The 15,174-nt window shown below is 38.3% G+C and overlaps 1 protein-coding gene across 2 annotated transcripts in view; it reads left to right on the top strand.

Annotated features, from left to right (window-relative positions):
• Positions 1 to 15,174, top strand: part of ZFAND3 (zinc finger AN1-type containing 3) — a 163,689-nt gene that overhangs the window by 107,318 nt on the left and 41,197 nt on the right. For both annotated transcript variants that reach the window (XM_044443883.1, XM_044443973.1), the window contains one exon: positions 4,934 to 4,999. In XM_044443883.1, coding sequence (XP_044299818.1) covers positions 4,934 to 4,999 — 66 coding nt within the window. The remainder of the gene's footprint in view (positions 1 to 4,933; positions 5,000 to 15,174) is intronic.

The following is a 15,174-nucleotide window of genomic DNA, read 5'->3' as shown; positions in this document are numbered from 1 at the left end:
TACCCTCAGTGTGAATTCTACTCAGACTGATTTCAAGCCAAAGTTCCCACACACTGAAAGTCATGGGAATGAGACCTTAAGATAGCGTATTTGTATCCAAATCAAACATAATTGGTGGAACCTGGAATATCAGTTCAGGACAGGGCTCCCTGTAATGTGGAACTAGTGCTATCTTTCACAAAGTATGAGATAAATCCCTCTGTTGGAGGTGCCAGGCAGTCGCTAGAGGAAACTTTATAACAGAACACAATTGGTTTCTTTATATCATGTAATTATCTGTCACTACAGTCGTTGTCTTCCCCTTGGCTACATAACTTAACATAGTGTGGAGGTTTCAGAGAAGCTGCTAGGAGACAAGTCTCTCTTGATAGGTTGATCTTCTAGTGTGTCACCCAAGTGGCAGTAGTCAAAGCTGAAACCCCTGAATGAAATGCATCCACTTTCTTCAGGAGTAACAGTCACATCAGTTGAAGAAAATAGATACCACTAATGGTCACGAGAGTGGAAAAAGTCCTGAAGTGCAGTAGTTGAAGGCAACACTGAAGGAAAATCTTTCACAGGCACTAGCAGTGAAACTCAAGCTAATTCTGATTAATACTGCACAAAAGAAAGCAGTGCTAAAACACTTCTCATTTTTTCTTACCTTGAAAACCCTCTGATGAAACAATCCAAAATGAAACAAGATAGTATGAGAAGACTCCCAGGTTAGAAGGCACTCAACCAGTTAGTTACTGAGGAAGAGCAAAGGACAGTTACAAATAGTACTGTAACCAATGATGCAACTAAGACCAAAATTGAAAGGAAATCTAGAGGCTGGACATGCACAGCTGCAAAAGGAAAGTTTGCTGCTGCACAACGCGCATGATTTTGGAATGTGAGAAGTATGAATCAAGGTAAACTGTGAGTTGTAAAGCAAGAAATGGAATGGATAAATATTACAATACTTGGCATGAGTAAACTAAGGTGGACTGGAATGGACTCTCACGAAGTGTTTTACTCTGGTGATGACAAGAAATGGAGTGGCTGTAATACTAAGACAAGATACAGCACTAGCAGTAAGGGGCACTGTAGTTGAACATGCAGCAAACAACATTCATGGCTACAGAAGAATTGCATTACTGTCAACAGTGAAGAAACTGAAATTGTGAAAAGATTATGCATATCTTGGCTCATCAGTTCAGAGAGAGATTGCAAACCAAGAAATTCAAAGTAGACGGAGACTCGGAAAGGCATCAGTGAAGGAATTAGGGGGGAAAATCATCAAGTGAAATTATGCTTTAGTGGACACAAAGACCACCCACACTATTGTATTCTTAGTCATTATATATGGGTGTGAAAACTGGAGAGAGGAAGAAGCTGACCAGAACAATATAGATCCATTCAAAAGATGGCACTGGAGTAGAGCTTTGTGAATACCCTCTGCTGACAGAAAGATAAATAATTAGGTCCTAGATCAAATCAAGCCAGACATTTCCGTGGAATCAAAAGTAACAAAACTGAATCTGCACTTTATGAGGAGGCAAAGTGCACTGGAGAAGACAATCATGCTAGGGAAAATTGAAGGTAGAAGAAGAAAAGGAAACCTGAACATGAGATGACTTGACTCCATAAAGGAAGCCACAGCCTTGAGTTTAGAAGAGCTGAGCAGGGCCCTGAAGGACAGGACATTTTGGAGGGTATTCATTCAAGGGTTGCTATTTGTCAGAGATGATAGCACATAACAGCAGCATCTTTTCCTTCTATATCATCTAACTATTTTCAAGCATGGATTATCCACATTTGTTGTTAATTTTAAAGAATTTGCATTTGTAATTTTTTTTTCAGAGACACCAAACAGATTTCTTTCTGTAGTATTGGGAAGCTTGCTAGGACTAGACTTGACTGGATCTTGGGCCTTGGGTTACTTGGAAAGAAAAGGCAGATTACAAGTAAATTAAAATATAGTATGTAAATTATAAATCTGACAGGAAATTGATGTCTGTCATGCTGTAAAAGGTTTCTTTCTGTATTGGGACAGTGAGTTCCTTAGGCAATTTTCTGTAGGAGAGTAATTGATCATAGAGCAGCTTCAGTCTTTTATTGAGGGGATTCAGTGGATATGTTCTGTTTTTTAGCTACCTTAGGAGAGTGTTAATATAAATACCTGATCTGCGGTTAAAACGAAAAAGCAGTTGTTGGAAGAATTGCTTCTTAGTTGCCTTTCAGTCAGTGTTTCTTGTGAAACCTATAATTGAGCATTACATAAAGCAAGTCTTTATTACAATTCTTGTCAGCAAAAGTGCTGAAGAAAAGAAAGTGAAGTTCTGCATTAGAACAATTAGAGGGGTAATTGTAAAAGTCCTGAGAAAGCTTTGCTGCTTAAATCTACACAGTCGGTAACTAAATATTTTCACTTACAATAAATGCAGGCCTCGGATTATTGCTTTTTCCACAGTAAGATCATCTTGTTCCTTTATATGAGCTCTGTAATAAGTTTAATCAGATTTTACTTTTGAGACTCAAACTTAATGATAGTGTAGAAACTTCATCATGACTCAGGCAGTATGTTGTGTGCACTGTAAAACATTAAGGTTCCTCTAGTCTTCAAATAAAATATTCCATCAGAGTTGGATAAAGTTCTGCAAAAAAATTTTTTGTTCTATCGGATACTGATATTTCAGAGTACTTTTTTCAGGCTCTCCCACTTCCTTTCTAATTACTTTCATATTCTCTGCAGGAATATAGGGCTGCCAAAACCATTGTCCTTATTTTGGAATAATAATACTGTTTGGTTTAAGTGTTGACCAGTGTGCACTAACAAAGTAGCTCTACTTGCATCCAACCTATTTATAAAGCTAATTTCCAGGAAACTACAGGGGGGTTACTAAAACTGACAGGCTATTACAAACAGCTACCTCTAGGTGGGAAAAAGCTGCTTTTTAAGATTCTTCTGCATGTGGGTCATAATCTTCTTTATGATCCTTGGTACCATATCTCCCACCCCCACCCCCAGTATTTTATAGACTATCCTATCTTAATATTTTAGGAAAGATTAAATGCATTAAAACTATAGTTAAAATTGGCTTTGTGAACAATTTCATATTAGTGGACCTAATTTTCTTACTTAGGTAAGAAACATAAGAAGCAGAGATTTTAAAAATTAAAGTATGTACATAACCTGGTGAGCACCTCATTTTCGTTGCTTTATTGTTCAACTAAACTTCAAAAAGGTGAACAAGAATAACTCTTGCCATGATGCTTATATTAAGGATTCACTATGTTACCTCTTGTTTCATTTTGCCCTTTAGCGCATCAACTAGAAATGTGGGGTGGAAAATGCCCCTTAAAAGTATTGACTTTTAAAGTGTGAATAAATCCCTTGGAGGGCAACAAAATTGGTATCTCATTAGTGCCCAGTTAAGTTCTGCTGTGGAAATTAACATTTACCATGTTGATAAAACTGCCAATAGCCAGTTCCTGTTGGCATTGTAGTAAATAGCTTCAGAACTTGAATGGAAACACATTGTGAGGAAATAGCACTTGCTTGCATGTGCTGTATGTGAAATGTGTCAGTGGGGCCACGTTATGCAGAGACATTTTGTTATAGGAAGTGTGCTGTGTAGAAACTTCATGTAGAGAAGGGACATATCTAGTATTTATGTGGTGATTTATATTTTTCTAATGTTTAACAGTCCTCTAAGATAGAACAATTTGATCCCCATACCACACATAGTAGTATGAGAAAGTAGTGATTACATTCACCTAGAAAGTTAATGACCGATGTGAGTTTTGATTCACAGGTCCCTTTCTTAAAGAGTACAGAGTTTCAAGTGTGCTGCCTGATGCATGTCTGTTGAACAATTAACTGCACAGATAACAGTCTATTCACATAGCAAGAAGCATACTTTAATAATGTCGCATTAATATTTGTACTTCAATATTCATCTTTTACCATAGTGACTACATTTTAGGTGGTGAAGTTATATAATCTAGTTATGAAGGCTGCAACCTTGCCAGTTACATATGCTGTCATTTTGTTTCAAAATGCTCAGGAATGCATGTTTATTCCAGGTATTTTTAATTGTTAGGTGATCAGAGTAACAGCTTCTGGAAAGTTTTTTATGATGCATGTTGAGAGCTACTAGGAAATCTAAAAGCCAGTTTACTAGATGGCTAGGCATTAGCCATTCTGACCAATATAGCTAATATTGGTTTTAAAGAATGTACTTAAATATGCGTTTCCCTCTTGTGGTATGTCATATTCTTCAATAATTTTAGCCATCATTCTATTCTCGTCTGCCTCCTATGTTATCCTGTTGCACACTTTACAAGGTGTAGGTGTTTGAGTAGTAGAACCAAATTACAAACATGGAAATAATTTGGGAATATAATTTAACAGTTTGGGCATAATACTTTAGCTATGTAACAAAACTAATGTGATGAAGAAGCTATTTGATCATCTCAGACAAAGCTTGTTAAAATAAATTTCCTACTCTAGTATCTAATCACAAGGACTAGTATCCAAAATTCTACCTTGAATCATACAAGGAATATGAACTACTCCGGTAGGGTTTATCCACTTGCTTTCTTTGAACAACTTATCCCCTTGTATTTGTCAAGGCCACTGGCTTTTGAAACTCGCATCTATTTCAACAGCTTTCCCATAGGATCAGCTGATTGCAAAAGAGCTAAAACCACATTGGAGTTGTAGGACTATGTTTCATGGTTTTCTGGATCCTTGTCAAGATAAAGATAAGCTAGAAAGAAATTTCTGGTGGAAGAGCAGTGAGCACCAGTTGCATCATTATTGGTCTGTCTCATCCACTAACATTTTGTATGTCTCATGCAAGTTTTTTTTAGTTACATATGTATTGGATGTAATTCACTTCTGGATTATCAATATAAAAATGCAAAAGTAATTTGCTGGAACTAACTGACTGACTTCTGTTTCCAGGTGGGCCATGCACAGATACAGCTCATGTCTCCTTAACCACAGCAATCAAAAGATCTTGTGATTCAGGTAAATCTTAAATACTTAGAAAATATGTTAAACTGCATGATAAAGAAGAATCTAATATTCAAATATAAGACTGATAAACAAGGACCAGGCTTGGGTGAGCTGCCACTCTAGATATTTGATTCATGATAATTATTTAAAATGTAGAGGCAGTCCAAGGATATGACAAACAAAATGCATCCAATCTCCAGCTTGTTAACTAGTTCCATGAATTTATTTAAATATTTATGTCCCACTTCTCCAAATCTTAAGATGGATTCAAAAAATGATGACAATGATAAAATTTGCAACAGCACAATCCAGCAGTGTCCAATTGGTAACAACAGGTCCCTCAGAACAGGTGGCTTTTACAACCATTCCAGAAAGCTACAGGATTGCAACAGCTCCAGAAATGGTACTCAAAATATCTAACAAGAATAACATGCAGATTAAAAACAACACAAAAAAATAGCAGATGTTAAAAGGCAGAAGGAAAACGGCACATTACCGATTCAAAAACTCTTCTACAGCAGACAAGAGTACTTGCCATCTATCTACCATTTTGTCAGGTAAAGGTATGAGAAAAATATAAGACGTGTATTGTCATGTATAAAAGGGAGCAAATCTAAGCCAATGACACATCAGACATAGAACCCCTAAGGCTAAGGATGACCCCATCATGAATATATCACTGCTATAGTTCTAAGGGAAAATAATTAACACCCATCCTAAGCTTAAGGGAGGCATTAAGGGTATCATACAATATAGCAGTCGCCCACAGGATTATAGGTGGGTAATGTGGAAGGACAATTGGCTCTATTCTCCTCCCATCCTGGAAAAGACATAGACAACCAATTTCAGCTGTTTAAGTCTTTTGCCACTCCTTCCCACTTGCTTGTAACTTTGGAGCCCACTTGCATGTAACTTTGTAATCTTGGAAGGAACAGCACCAGCTGCCAAGGTGGAAGGAGAGCACTGCATCATTTGAGTTCCACTTCAATCTCAGAACATACTTCCATGGTCAGTGCTAAGAATCCAACCTTTCCTTTTATGGTTTAGACACCATCTAGCAGCCATAGGATTGCACTCTAAATCTATTTCCATTGAAACCCTTAAGTAGCTTCAGAGCTGTTTTACTATATGGCCACAATGTCAGTTCCAGGAAATAAGCAGCAGGCATCCTCAACTGGAACACCAGGACTAGGGATAATGGAGATGGATGGAGAACTTGGTAAGACACAGCATTTATTTATTTATTTGGAACACTTATATGCCACCGCATTCGCAAAAGCCTCGGGGCAGCTTCCAATACAAATAAATAACTATACAGATATGTAAAATACATAAAAATCTGGAGACAAAAATATGAAATCAATAAATAATTCAACAATTAAAATGACGTTTAAATAAAAAGGTCTTGGCCTGGCGCTGAAAAGCAAATAACGATGGCGCCAGGCAGACCTCTCTGGAGAGCACATTCCATAAGTGGGGCACCACCGCAGAGAAGGCCCTCCTCTGGGTACTCACCCTCCTAATATCTTTCATGGAGGGTTCCCAGAGAATGGCCTCTGCCGCCGATCTCAAGGGGCAGGAGGGCAAATAGGAGTAGGGCCAGAGGAGGAAGCAGAGTCAAGAAAGTCTGGAAGAAGAAACCAGATCAGGAGCACAAAACAGCCACCACAAAGGTTCATGTTGCTGTAACAAAGCTAGGCAGAAGCCTTTTATGGAGTCTGCTGTGGCTTCTAGCTGATCTTTGTGATTGCACTGATCCTAATCCTGCAAGTGTCTACAGATCTGATTCTCATCCTGCAAATACTTACAAAATCGGCTAGGCCACTAGGGGAAGCTGCATCATTCAGCAAATCCTGACACAGAAACCCTCTGAAGCAAAGGTGGAGAATTTCCGGTATTCCAGTGGCCAGTTTCACCCCCACTGTGGCCACTGTCCATAGAACACTTAGTGGAAAAAAGCCAGAATTACTGGTTTGGTCCCATATTTCTATAGCAAATCACAATACAGCACTACAGGGTACTTTTAGTTGTTACATTTACTTTGTGTCTAATCTGAATTTTCCCTTTGGCCATTTGAGCACTCTGTCCACCCTGGATGACATTGGTGGGGGTTTTGGGGGGAGGGAATTTTAAAAAAAGATGGCGGGGGAACAGGATCTGTAATAGAAAATTGTCCACCCCTGCCTTTCAGGCTTAAAATATCAACTTAACTATTAAAAATCAAGGCATTTATGCTAGGCAGTTAGCAGACTAATTTGTTGTGTATCATTAGTATTCGCAAGCAAAATGGAGTCATGCGCAGTCCTGGCCACTGATGACTGTTTGTAATTCAGATTAGAAATGTCTGCAGTTGTTAAAATGGATAATAATTTTTGGAAAGTTGGGAAGATGGTGACTGACTTAGACTGTTCAGAAATTGTGATCCATAACATTAATTCTGTCATATTTGCTAGCTAGTATAATATGAACAGTTTTATCTTAAGATGAAAATGAACGGAAAAATGTAAATTCTAGCATCTAAATTCTAGCATCTTGACTGCTGCTTTACATGCTGACATACTGGGGTTCAGCCAGTCTTGTATATCCCAGTATTCTGTTCTCTAATTTTCTGTACCTAAATAACCAGCTGTGGCTGATGGAGAAACAGAACTTCATCCCATCCCACTGTTAGCAGTTTAGATGTCCCTGATACTTTAATGGCACTGACTTGGTAATTTCACATTCTATCCAAAATATCACACACAAATGAGATATTTGAGATATCTAGATCTTTTAATTAGGTATTAAAATACAAAACAATTGAGGGCAAGAGAAAGCTGATTTGATGTTGACATTATGTTATCTGCGTCATCAGAATCTTAAGATGGAATGGAGGAAGAACTGCAGACCATCAGAAAATGTTTCAGCAGGTGATGTGATGGTCTCAGATTTCACCTGCATTTGCTAGAGCATTCCCTTGGGCCACAGGGAGGAAGAAACTCAAATGTTTGATCATCCATTTTTGATAATATGAAATCCAACTCTATACTCAAATGTCTCCATCTCATATGAAACACATAAGCTTTATTGGCAGTGGAAACAGAGAGAAAATAGTCTGTTATTAACAAAGCTGGAGATGATTTTAGATAATGCAAATGTAGGTGAAAGACCAATAGAAACCTTATTGAATAGTTTTACCTAGTAGTTGGAGGGGATGAATCCTCAGAGTATAAAGTCTCAGTTTGGGGTGATATAAAATATTCTTCCTCCAAGTATAAGATACATGCTTTGTTAGTGTAATGCCATTATTAGATTTACCTAAAATTACAATTTTTATGAAGTTTCAGTTGATGCCATAATGGTCTTATACTACTATGTAGAATTTTGCTTTTCGTATAAAACGTTTATATTCTACATGGCACATAAAAGCTGTTGACATTTCCTTCATTCATAGCAATGCTTTTCTCATGTTGGACACTGTAGGAGAGAAGGTCATAAAAACTATATGAATTTGAATATCTTTTTAATTCTTGCATTACTGCATATGAAACTGCTACCCTGCAAGGAGAAATGCAGTTTGTCAGTATGGAAACTGAAGTGGAACGTAAGTGGGCAATGTTGACCTTTTCTGTGGAAGAACTTGACTTATTAAATCTGTTTTGTTTACAAAGTCATCCCACTTGGCTTTATTACATATGTTGACAGGTAAAATATAGTTTGCCTCTTACTACCATAATGTATAATTGCAAGAAAAATAGTCAGTCAGATACACTTCGTTAATGAATGCATATAAAGTAAGTCCACAATAATTTTTGTTTGGATTGTACTTCTTAGATGTGAATAAGCTTTCAGTGCCACTGATGATGATAATTTAATTGGAAATGCTTGGAGGTAAATGCAGTAGAAATATGAAATACAATGAACAGTTCCTGTGGTTTGGCTGTACGTTTAAGCTCCCTCTTTCATGCTCACTTTTTATCATGTGTAATGTGTCCAATAAGGACAAAAAGATGTGATCCTACCGTTAATTAGGTATTGTATTGCTCTGCAGTGGTAAAGTGTCTGTGCTAACAGTATAAAAAAGGTTAGTGAGGCTTTTTATTATAAAAACAACTTTGAGAGAATTTTGTTGTTCAGTTGACCTTTAAGATGCTCTTTAAGGAACTGTTTAGTATTTGAGGGGTGGAATTTAGCACTCTCTTACAAATTCTGCTACCTTTAGGCCTTCTCACTGGGAGGCATGTGATGATAGAACAAAGGTGCACTGTACATCTTCAGACTTGGCAGTGACAGTGCCTATTAATGACACTTTTTTTTACCCTGTTCAGTTCTTGGTTGTACTAATAGAACAGCACATCAAGCAAGGCTGTAAATAAAAGTTATTACCTAATAGCTGGTCACTGAAGTGGAACGTACAGGAGCTGAGGCACAGAGGCCTTATTACTGCTCATCAGCAATTATAAACAGGATAAAGTGTCCAGAACTTGCACTGACACAGCAAGGGCTAATAGAGGCTGGGAGATGGTAATGTACTAGGATAGCATGATAGATATTGATAGAATTTTACTGTCTCATTTTGCTGGCTATTTTTGATATCGCTTGTATTATCTCTTCTATATTTTTGGGGAGAGAGACAAATCGGTTTCCTCTTCTGCCAAAATGCAGAGAAAAGCTTTATATTCATTGCATTGGATACCATAAGTTGTCTTTAAAATAATGAAGAAAACTGCCTTGTTTACTAAATATTAAAACAACTGTGGCGGGCATAAGTTGCCCACAAAAATGGGATGCAGGGAGCTAAAATTGTTTATCTGTCTTGTCCTCGGTTCCCCTGATCATGCTAATATTTATTTGGTTTCTTTCTATTTTAAAGATTTCTAGGCTGCCTGTTTAGCTGGGATTCTATTTGGGCAACAATCTAGCTGGCCCTCGCCTCCGAGAGTTTGCTCTTGGAGGATATGATGAAGAATGTTCACACAAGTATCTAAAGCCTTTCTTACACAGTTAAATTACTACAGCTAACTAAAGTACATTTCACCATTTAAGGATGAAATCTTATGCAAGTTCAGACAGGTGCTGGCTGGGGAATGCCTCCAGTTGCAGGAAGTTTTTCTGTTTAAACATGGATAGAATTGTACCCTAAACCGCTTAGTTGTCAAACATACATTGTGTTGGAGAAGCAGACATCGTAAGAATATTCTTTAAAATTGAGTTTCATGATTAGTTTAAATTAAAGCATTATAAATCAGAACATTAGGCACCTTTAAAATAATGTTTTATATCATACAGTCACATGACAGAGACTCTTACCAACTTCAACCCACACAAATGCAGTAGAGAAGCTCTAGTTGACCACATCTTCCCATAATCCTGTCTGAAGATTTTTAATATCTATATTTTGAAGCCATGGAGGAATTATACTTTCAATGGTTTCAATACCACTAGAAAATGCAAACAGAAGATTGCAAATACATTATTACTATTGTCATGGTTAAAATATATAATAATATTAACAGTACCTAACAGTCCAAAATGGTACCATTTATAGGATTGGATTTCTTATACAATATATTCTTATTTCATCAGTAAAAATTCCTTCCTGAATCTTACAGTCCCTACCTTGCCCTTTCTATAGTATAAAAACGGGAATTCCCTTCCTTTAGGATTTGTGTAGCCTAAACTTTCAGTATGTATTTGGAAGAAGGATGGCAGTGACTACAATTGGAAAGAAAACTATTTGATCCCCTAAAACTTCTTGCACTAGCCTACAGTTAACTTGTGACCAGTGCTCTATTAATATTAGCATCTCAGAGCATAAAACTGAAATACTTCCATGTTACTGGGATGTGTATTATTACTTCAAGTATAAATTGATGGTACCAATATTTAGGGTGTGATGTTCAGGATTGTCACATCCTAAACTTTCCTTCTGCATTATCTCTACTGTGGGAGTTTCCCTTAGTTAAGACAAGTTGCCCGACAAAAGATTCTGCATTATAAGCTTCAGAATTCTGGGGCTTCCAAACTGACTAGTAATTTTGAACTTGACATCCATAATCTAGTTGATGAGCTTTACAATCTTTCACAATTTGAGACTGATCCAGTACGAATTTCTATAGATCCAGCCAGAAAAGGGCTGAAAATTGACACAACATATATTTTTCTTCCAAATATGAGGGAACTTGATGTACTTTATTCAGACTTGTTGAGCAGTTGTGCCTTTCATTGGTTTAGTGAAATTCTGAACAGCAGATTAAAAGTTTTTGAGATTTTATTTTATTTTATTTTTTGTGGGGAGTTGTTAAAGCCTATGGCAGCACTTGCTGGCAAAGGTATGTCAGTCATGTTCAGATTCATTCTAAAACTAGAGTGCTGCCATACTCTGGTGTTTTGAATTTCACTGTTCTTGTCAGCATTCTGGCAGTGGGAGAGTAAATGTCAACTGAGATATGAGTGGGGTAATTTTGAAGGCTGGAAGAATCACTCTCTGATTGACAGATCATTGATGAAGAGAGTAGGAAAGACTATGCTGAAATCCCATGAAGACTTACTCCGAAGTATATTTTGAGCTTATATTTGTTGTTGTTTTCAGAACAACGACATAATAATGTTCCTTTTAAAACCAGATTAATTCAATGATCAAACAATCTCTCAGTTTAAGACCAGAATTAAGGCTGTCTCATCTTGGCTCATGTGCCACAAATGAAGGAAATTGGAAGTTAAGGCTGTTGCCTTAACAGTCATGCCCCATAATCAGTAATTATGTTGTTCTGCGTCACAAATTATGCTTGTGTGCAAGGGAAATAAAGGGATGGGTCAACTCAGGAGGATTATTCTAGCAATATAGTAAGAATCAGATGCTTCCGTCTACCAGGGCAGTGTGGGGCGTCTTTGTAGTCTCAGGAATTCCACCTTCCTCATCTAGTCTAAGGCGTTTAAGACCTAGGAAAAGTATGGATACGTGGAGGGTAGGTTGGAAGCAAGCGCAATTTATGACATTGTGCAACATCATTCATGATTACAGGACATTATGCCAGTTACAGCAGGGGTCTCAAACCCGCGGCCCGCAGGCCAATTGCCGGGACGGGCGGGGCACGGGGGAGGGGTCCTGTGGCCTTCAAAGCGCCGGCAGCACCCGGGCTGGCCGCGGGATGATCGGCCCACCACCACCGCGGGGGTAGAATACTTGATGATGTGGCCCAGCCTCACCCAGACTCTACTTCCAGCGGCCCCCTGGTAAGTTGAGTCTGAGACCCCTGAGTTACAGCCTCAGCACCTAATTTCTTGACTTTGTGGGGTTTGAGCTAATGTGAGATGGACTTAACTCTGGTATTAAACCAGCAGGGTGGGGTTTTTTTAAATCTTTGAATATGCATGTGCTTTGTTCAGTTTTGAAGTAGTTCTGTAGTGCAGTTTTTGTATGCTTAATTTTTAATCATAATGTCATGGTTGGTAAATCATAGATTTAGCAGTTATAAAGCTTTTTCTCCAGGGTGCTTTTAGTCAGTGGTGCAGAGTATTGTGTATTTCTCTTAGTCAGCAGCATAGCCTTCCTTATGAGTAATTTGTTGTTGAGTACTAGCTAAAAATCTAAATAGGCTGTTTCCATATAAAATTAGTTTACTTGCTTTAGCTTTTCTCATTGTAGGAATAATTCACAATAACGTTGAGCATAAAATTTTAGGCTTTGTTTCTGAGAAGCAAGTTTCAAATTTTCAATAGTAAAAATTCTGCTGGGGTATATTCAGTCCAGAAGACAAATTGCAGAAAATAATGGAAGGCGATAGAAGCTAAAGTGGGAATACCATGTCTTATACAAAAGTTTCTGCCGCCATCCAACTGTAAGTAGGAAATTAAACATCAGCTTCTTAAAAATGGGCCTCCTATTTTTTAAAAAGTTTGGCAGCTGTGAGTAAATGGAGCTTTGAAAGGCTATTGTTTTACCTTTGAAATTCTCATCCCATATATTGCAAAGAGCTTGGTTTCACAGTTCCAAATTTGTAGCAATTAATGGTCAAGGCAAAATATTGTCCATGTGCTAAATGTTACATGCTTGGAAATGTAAATACTGCTTCTTGTGGAGAAATTTCTTTCAGGTAGGCCAGGCAGACTCAGTCTGAAGAATTCTTGTCTATTTCTTATGTCCAGTGTGGCCACAGTTTTTTATTGTGGGCTATAAACCGTATATAGATATTTTCATGTGGCAAGTAGTATATTGTCAGTATATGAAGTCTGTTGATGGTTATTGGCTACTTCCACTTCTTTCTCCTCCTCCTCCTTTGTCTCTGTGCAATCACACATATGGGCTTTTTCCTTCCCTATACACAAAAATCTGTGAGATATGTTCTATGTATATGTGTGGACTAGTCCTGGTGTCTTGTCAGATCATACCATTGCCTCCATTTGCTGCTTTTTTCTTTTCCTCCTCATCTACTTCCCTCTTCAACCCATTCCTAGTGTGCAGGATTCTTGATGGATTTATTTTTGATGGCTCAAGTTCCTTTTTTAAATAGTATGAGGAACTGTGGCAATGATGTTTGAAGGTTCATTAGTCATTGTCCTTACTGATATTTGCATAGGCAGCTGAGATCATAAATGTCAATCTCTTGGGCTATGATAGGTCTTGGAGGGGAAAACCTGATGGTTGCCTCAAATACTGTCATGCCAGAGATTAAACTAAGTATGGGCTTTTTCTTGAGAAGCAAGCAGAGATAGAAGCATTTTCCCCATGACACTTTCTAGCCTATTCTCTCCTCTTTTCTTTTTACATATTCCATTGTACATTTTCCACGTGCTTATCTCAACTGGGGAGAACAATTCCCTAAAACATCAAGGAGGTGCCACAGTGCTGTTCGTGAAGCTATGTATGTACAGGCTGCAAACTCTGAAGTGGCAGGAGATGAAAAAAGATTGAAATTCAGCACTGACAGCCTTGACACAATTTATTTGGAAATTATAGGGAGATATATTGAATAATGAAGACCTGAACAGTAACAGTATGAACAAATGCAAGTTTTAAGAGCAATGCTCTTATGTTCTCTCAAGACTACAATTTAAAATTTTGCTCTTCCAAATTAATTATGTTTCTCTTTTTCTCAGTGTTGCAGAATATCAACAATTGGAAAAAAAATTACACCCTTAGGAAATGTAAACTAGATTTACAGTTTTATTTCATATCTATTAGTCACCCAGGGAGCCTCCGGCTATGAGGTGGCATACAAATGCAATAAATAAATAATAAATAGATACATAATCTAATAAAAACAATACAATAATAAAATTGAGGATTTTTTTAAAAGTCACACATTCAGAAAATATTATACACAAGCTTTAAATGCTCAGGCATAACAAACCTGGCACCTTGTCACAATCCTGTCATCAGGTCTGCCTGAGGAGGACATTCCTGAGTTAGGGCACCACCACATAAAAGGCCCTCCCCCTCATGCCTTCATAAGGCGCTCTAAAGAAAAGCCTCATCTGATGATCCCAGTGAAGAGCAGGTTGGTACCAGAGGAGGTGTTTCGTAAAGTATGTGGGTCTCAAGCTATTTATGTCTTTAAAGGTAAGCACCAGCACCTTGAATTGTACTAAGTAACATATTCCTTCAGATCTGGTGTGATATATGTCTCCATTAGTCACAGTTCTACCCATCAAATTGTGTCCTACTTGAAGTTCTTGTGCAACATATTACAGTGACCTAACCTGGGGTTTAGAAACATAGAAACAGAGCGAGTCAGAAGGGGCCTCCTGGGCCATCTAGTCTGACCTCGGGCACCAGCTGGCTCCGCTCACGACATGCCCACCATGTGGACGTCCAGCCTATCCTTGAACACCTTCACCGATGGGGCCTCAATGACCTCTCGTGGTAGACCATTCCACACCCTCGAGGTCCTAACTGTCAGGAAGTGCTTCCTGGCATCCAAATGGAAACTTGGCTCCCTGAGCTTTGCTCCATTGGACCGTGTCCTGAGGAGCCCCTCGACTTCAAGGGGGGTGACTCTAATCTGTGCCCCTAAGTCCCCAGCCTCATCTAATCTCCTATGCAGATGTCCCCCATCCTGCTTTGGGGAGAACACACAGGCAAAATAGTCATTTAGCTTCTGTGCCTGTTCCCTCATATCAGTCACTGGATCTCCTTCCTCCTCATTTAGTGGTCCCACCACTTGTCTCCCCTTCCTCTTCCTATTTACATGCTGAAAGAAGCCCTA

The sequence above is a fragment of the Varanus komodoensis genome, unplaced genomic scaffold, assembly GCF_004798865.1.
Source record: "Varanus komodoensis strain SLA01 unplaced genomic scaffold, ASM479886v1 scaffold1, whole genome shotgun sequence".
NCBI classification, from domain to species: domain Eukaryota; kingdom Metazoa; phylum Chordata; class Lepidosauria; order Squamata; family Varanidae; genus Varanus; species Varanus komodoensis.
This window is presented reverse-complemented; position numbering and strand designations above follow the sequence as displayed.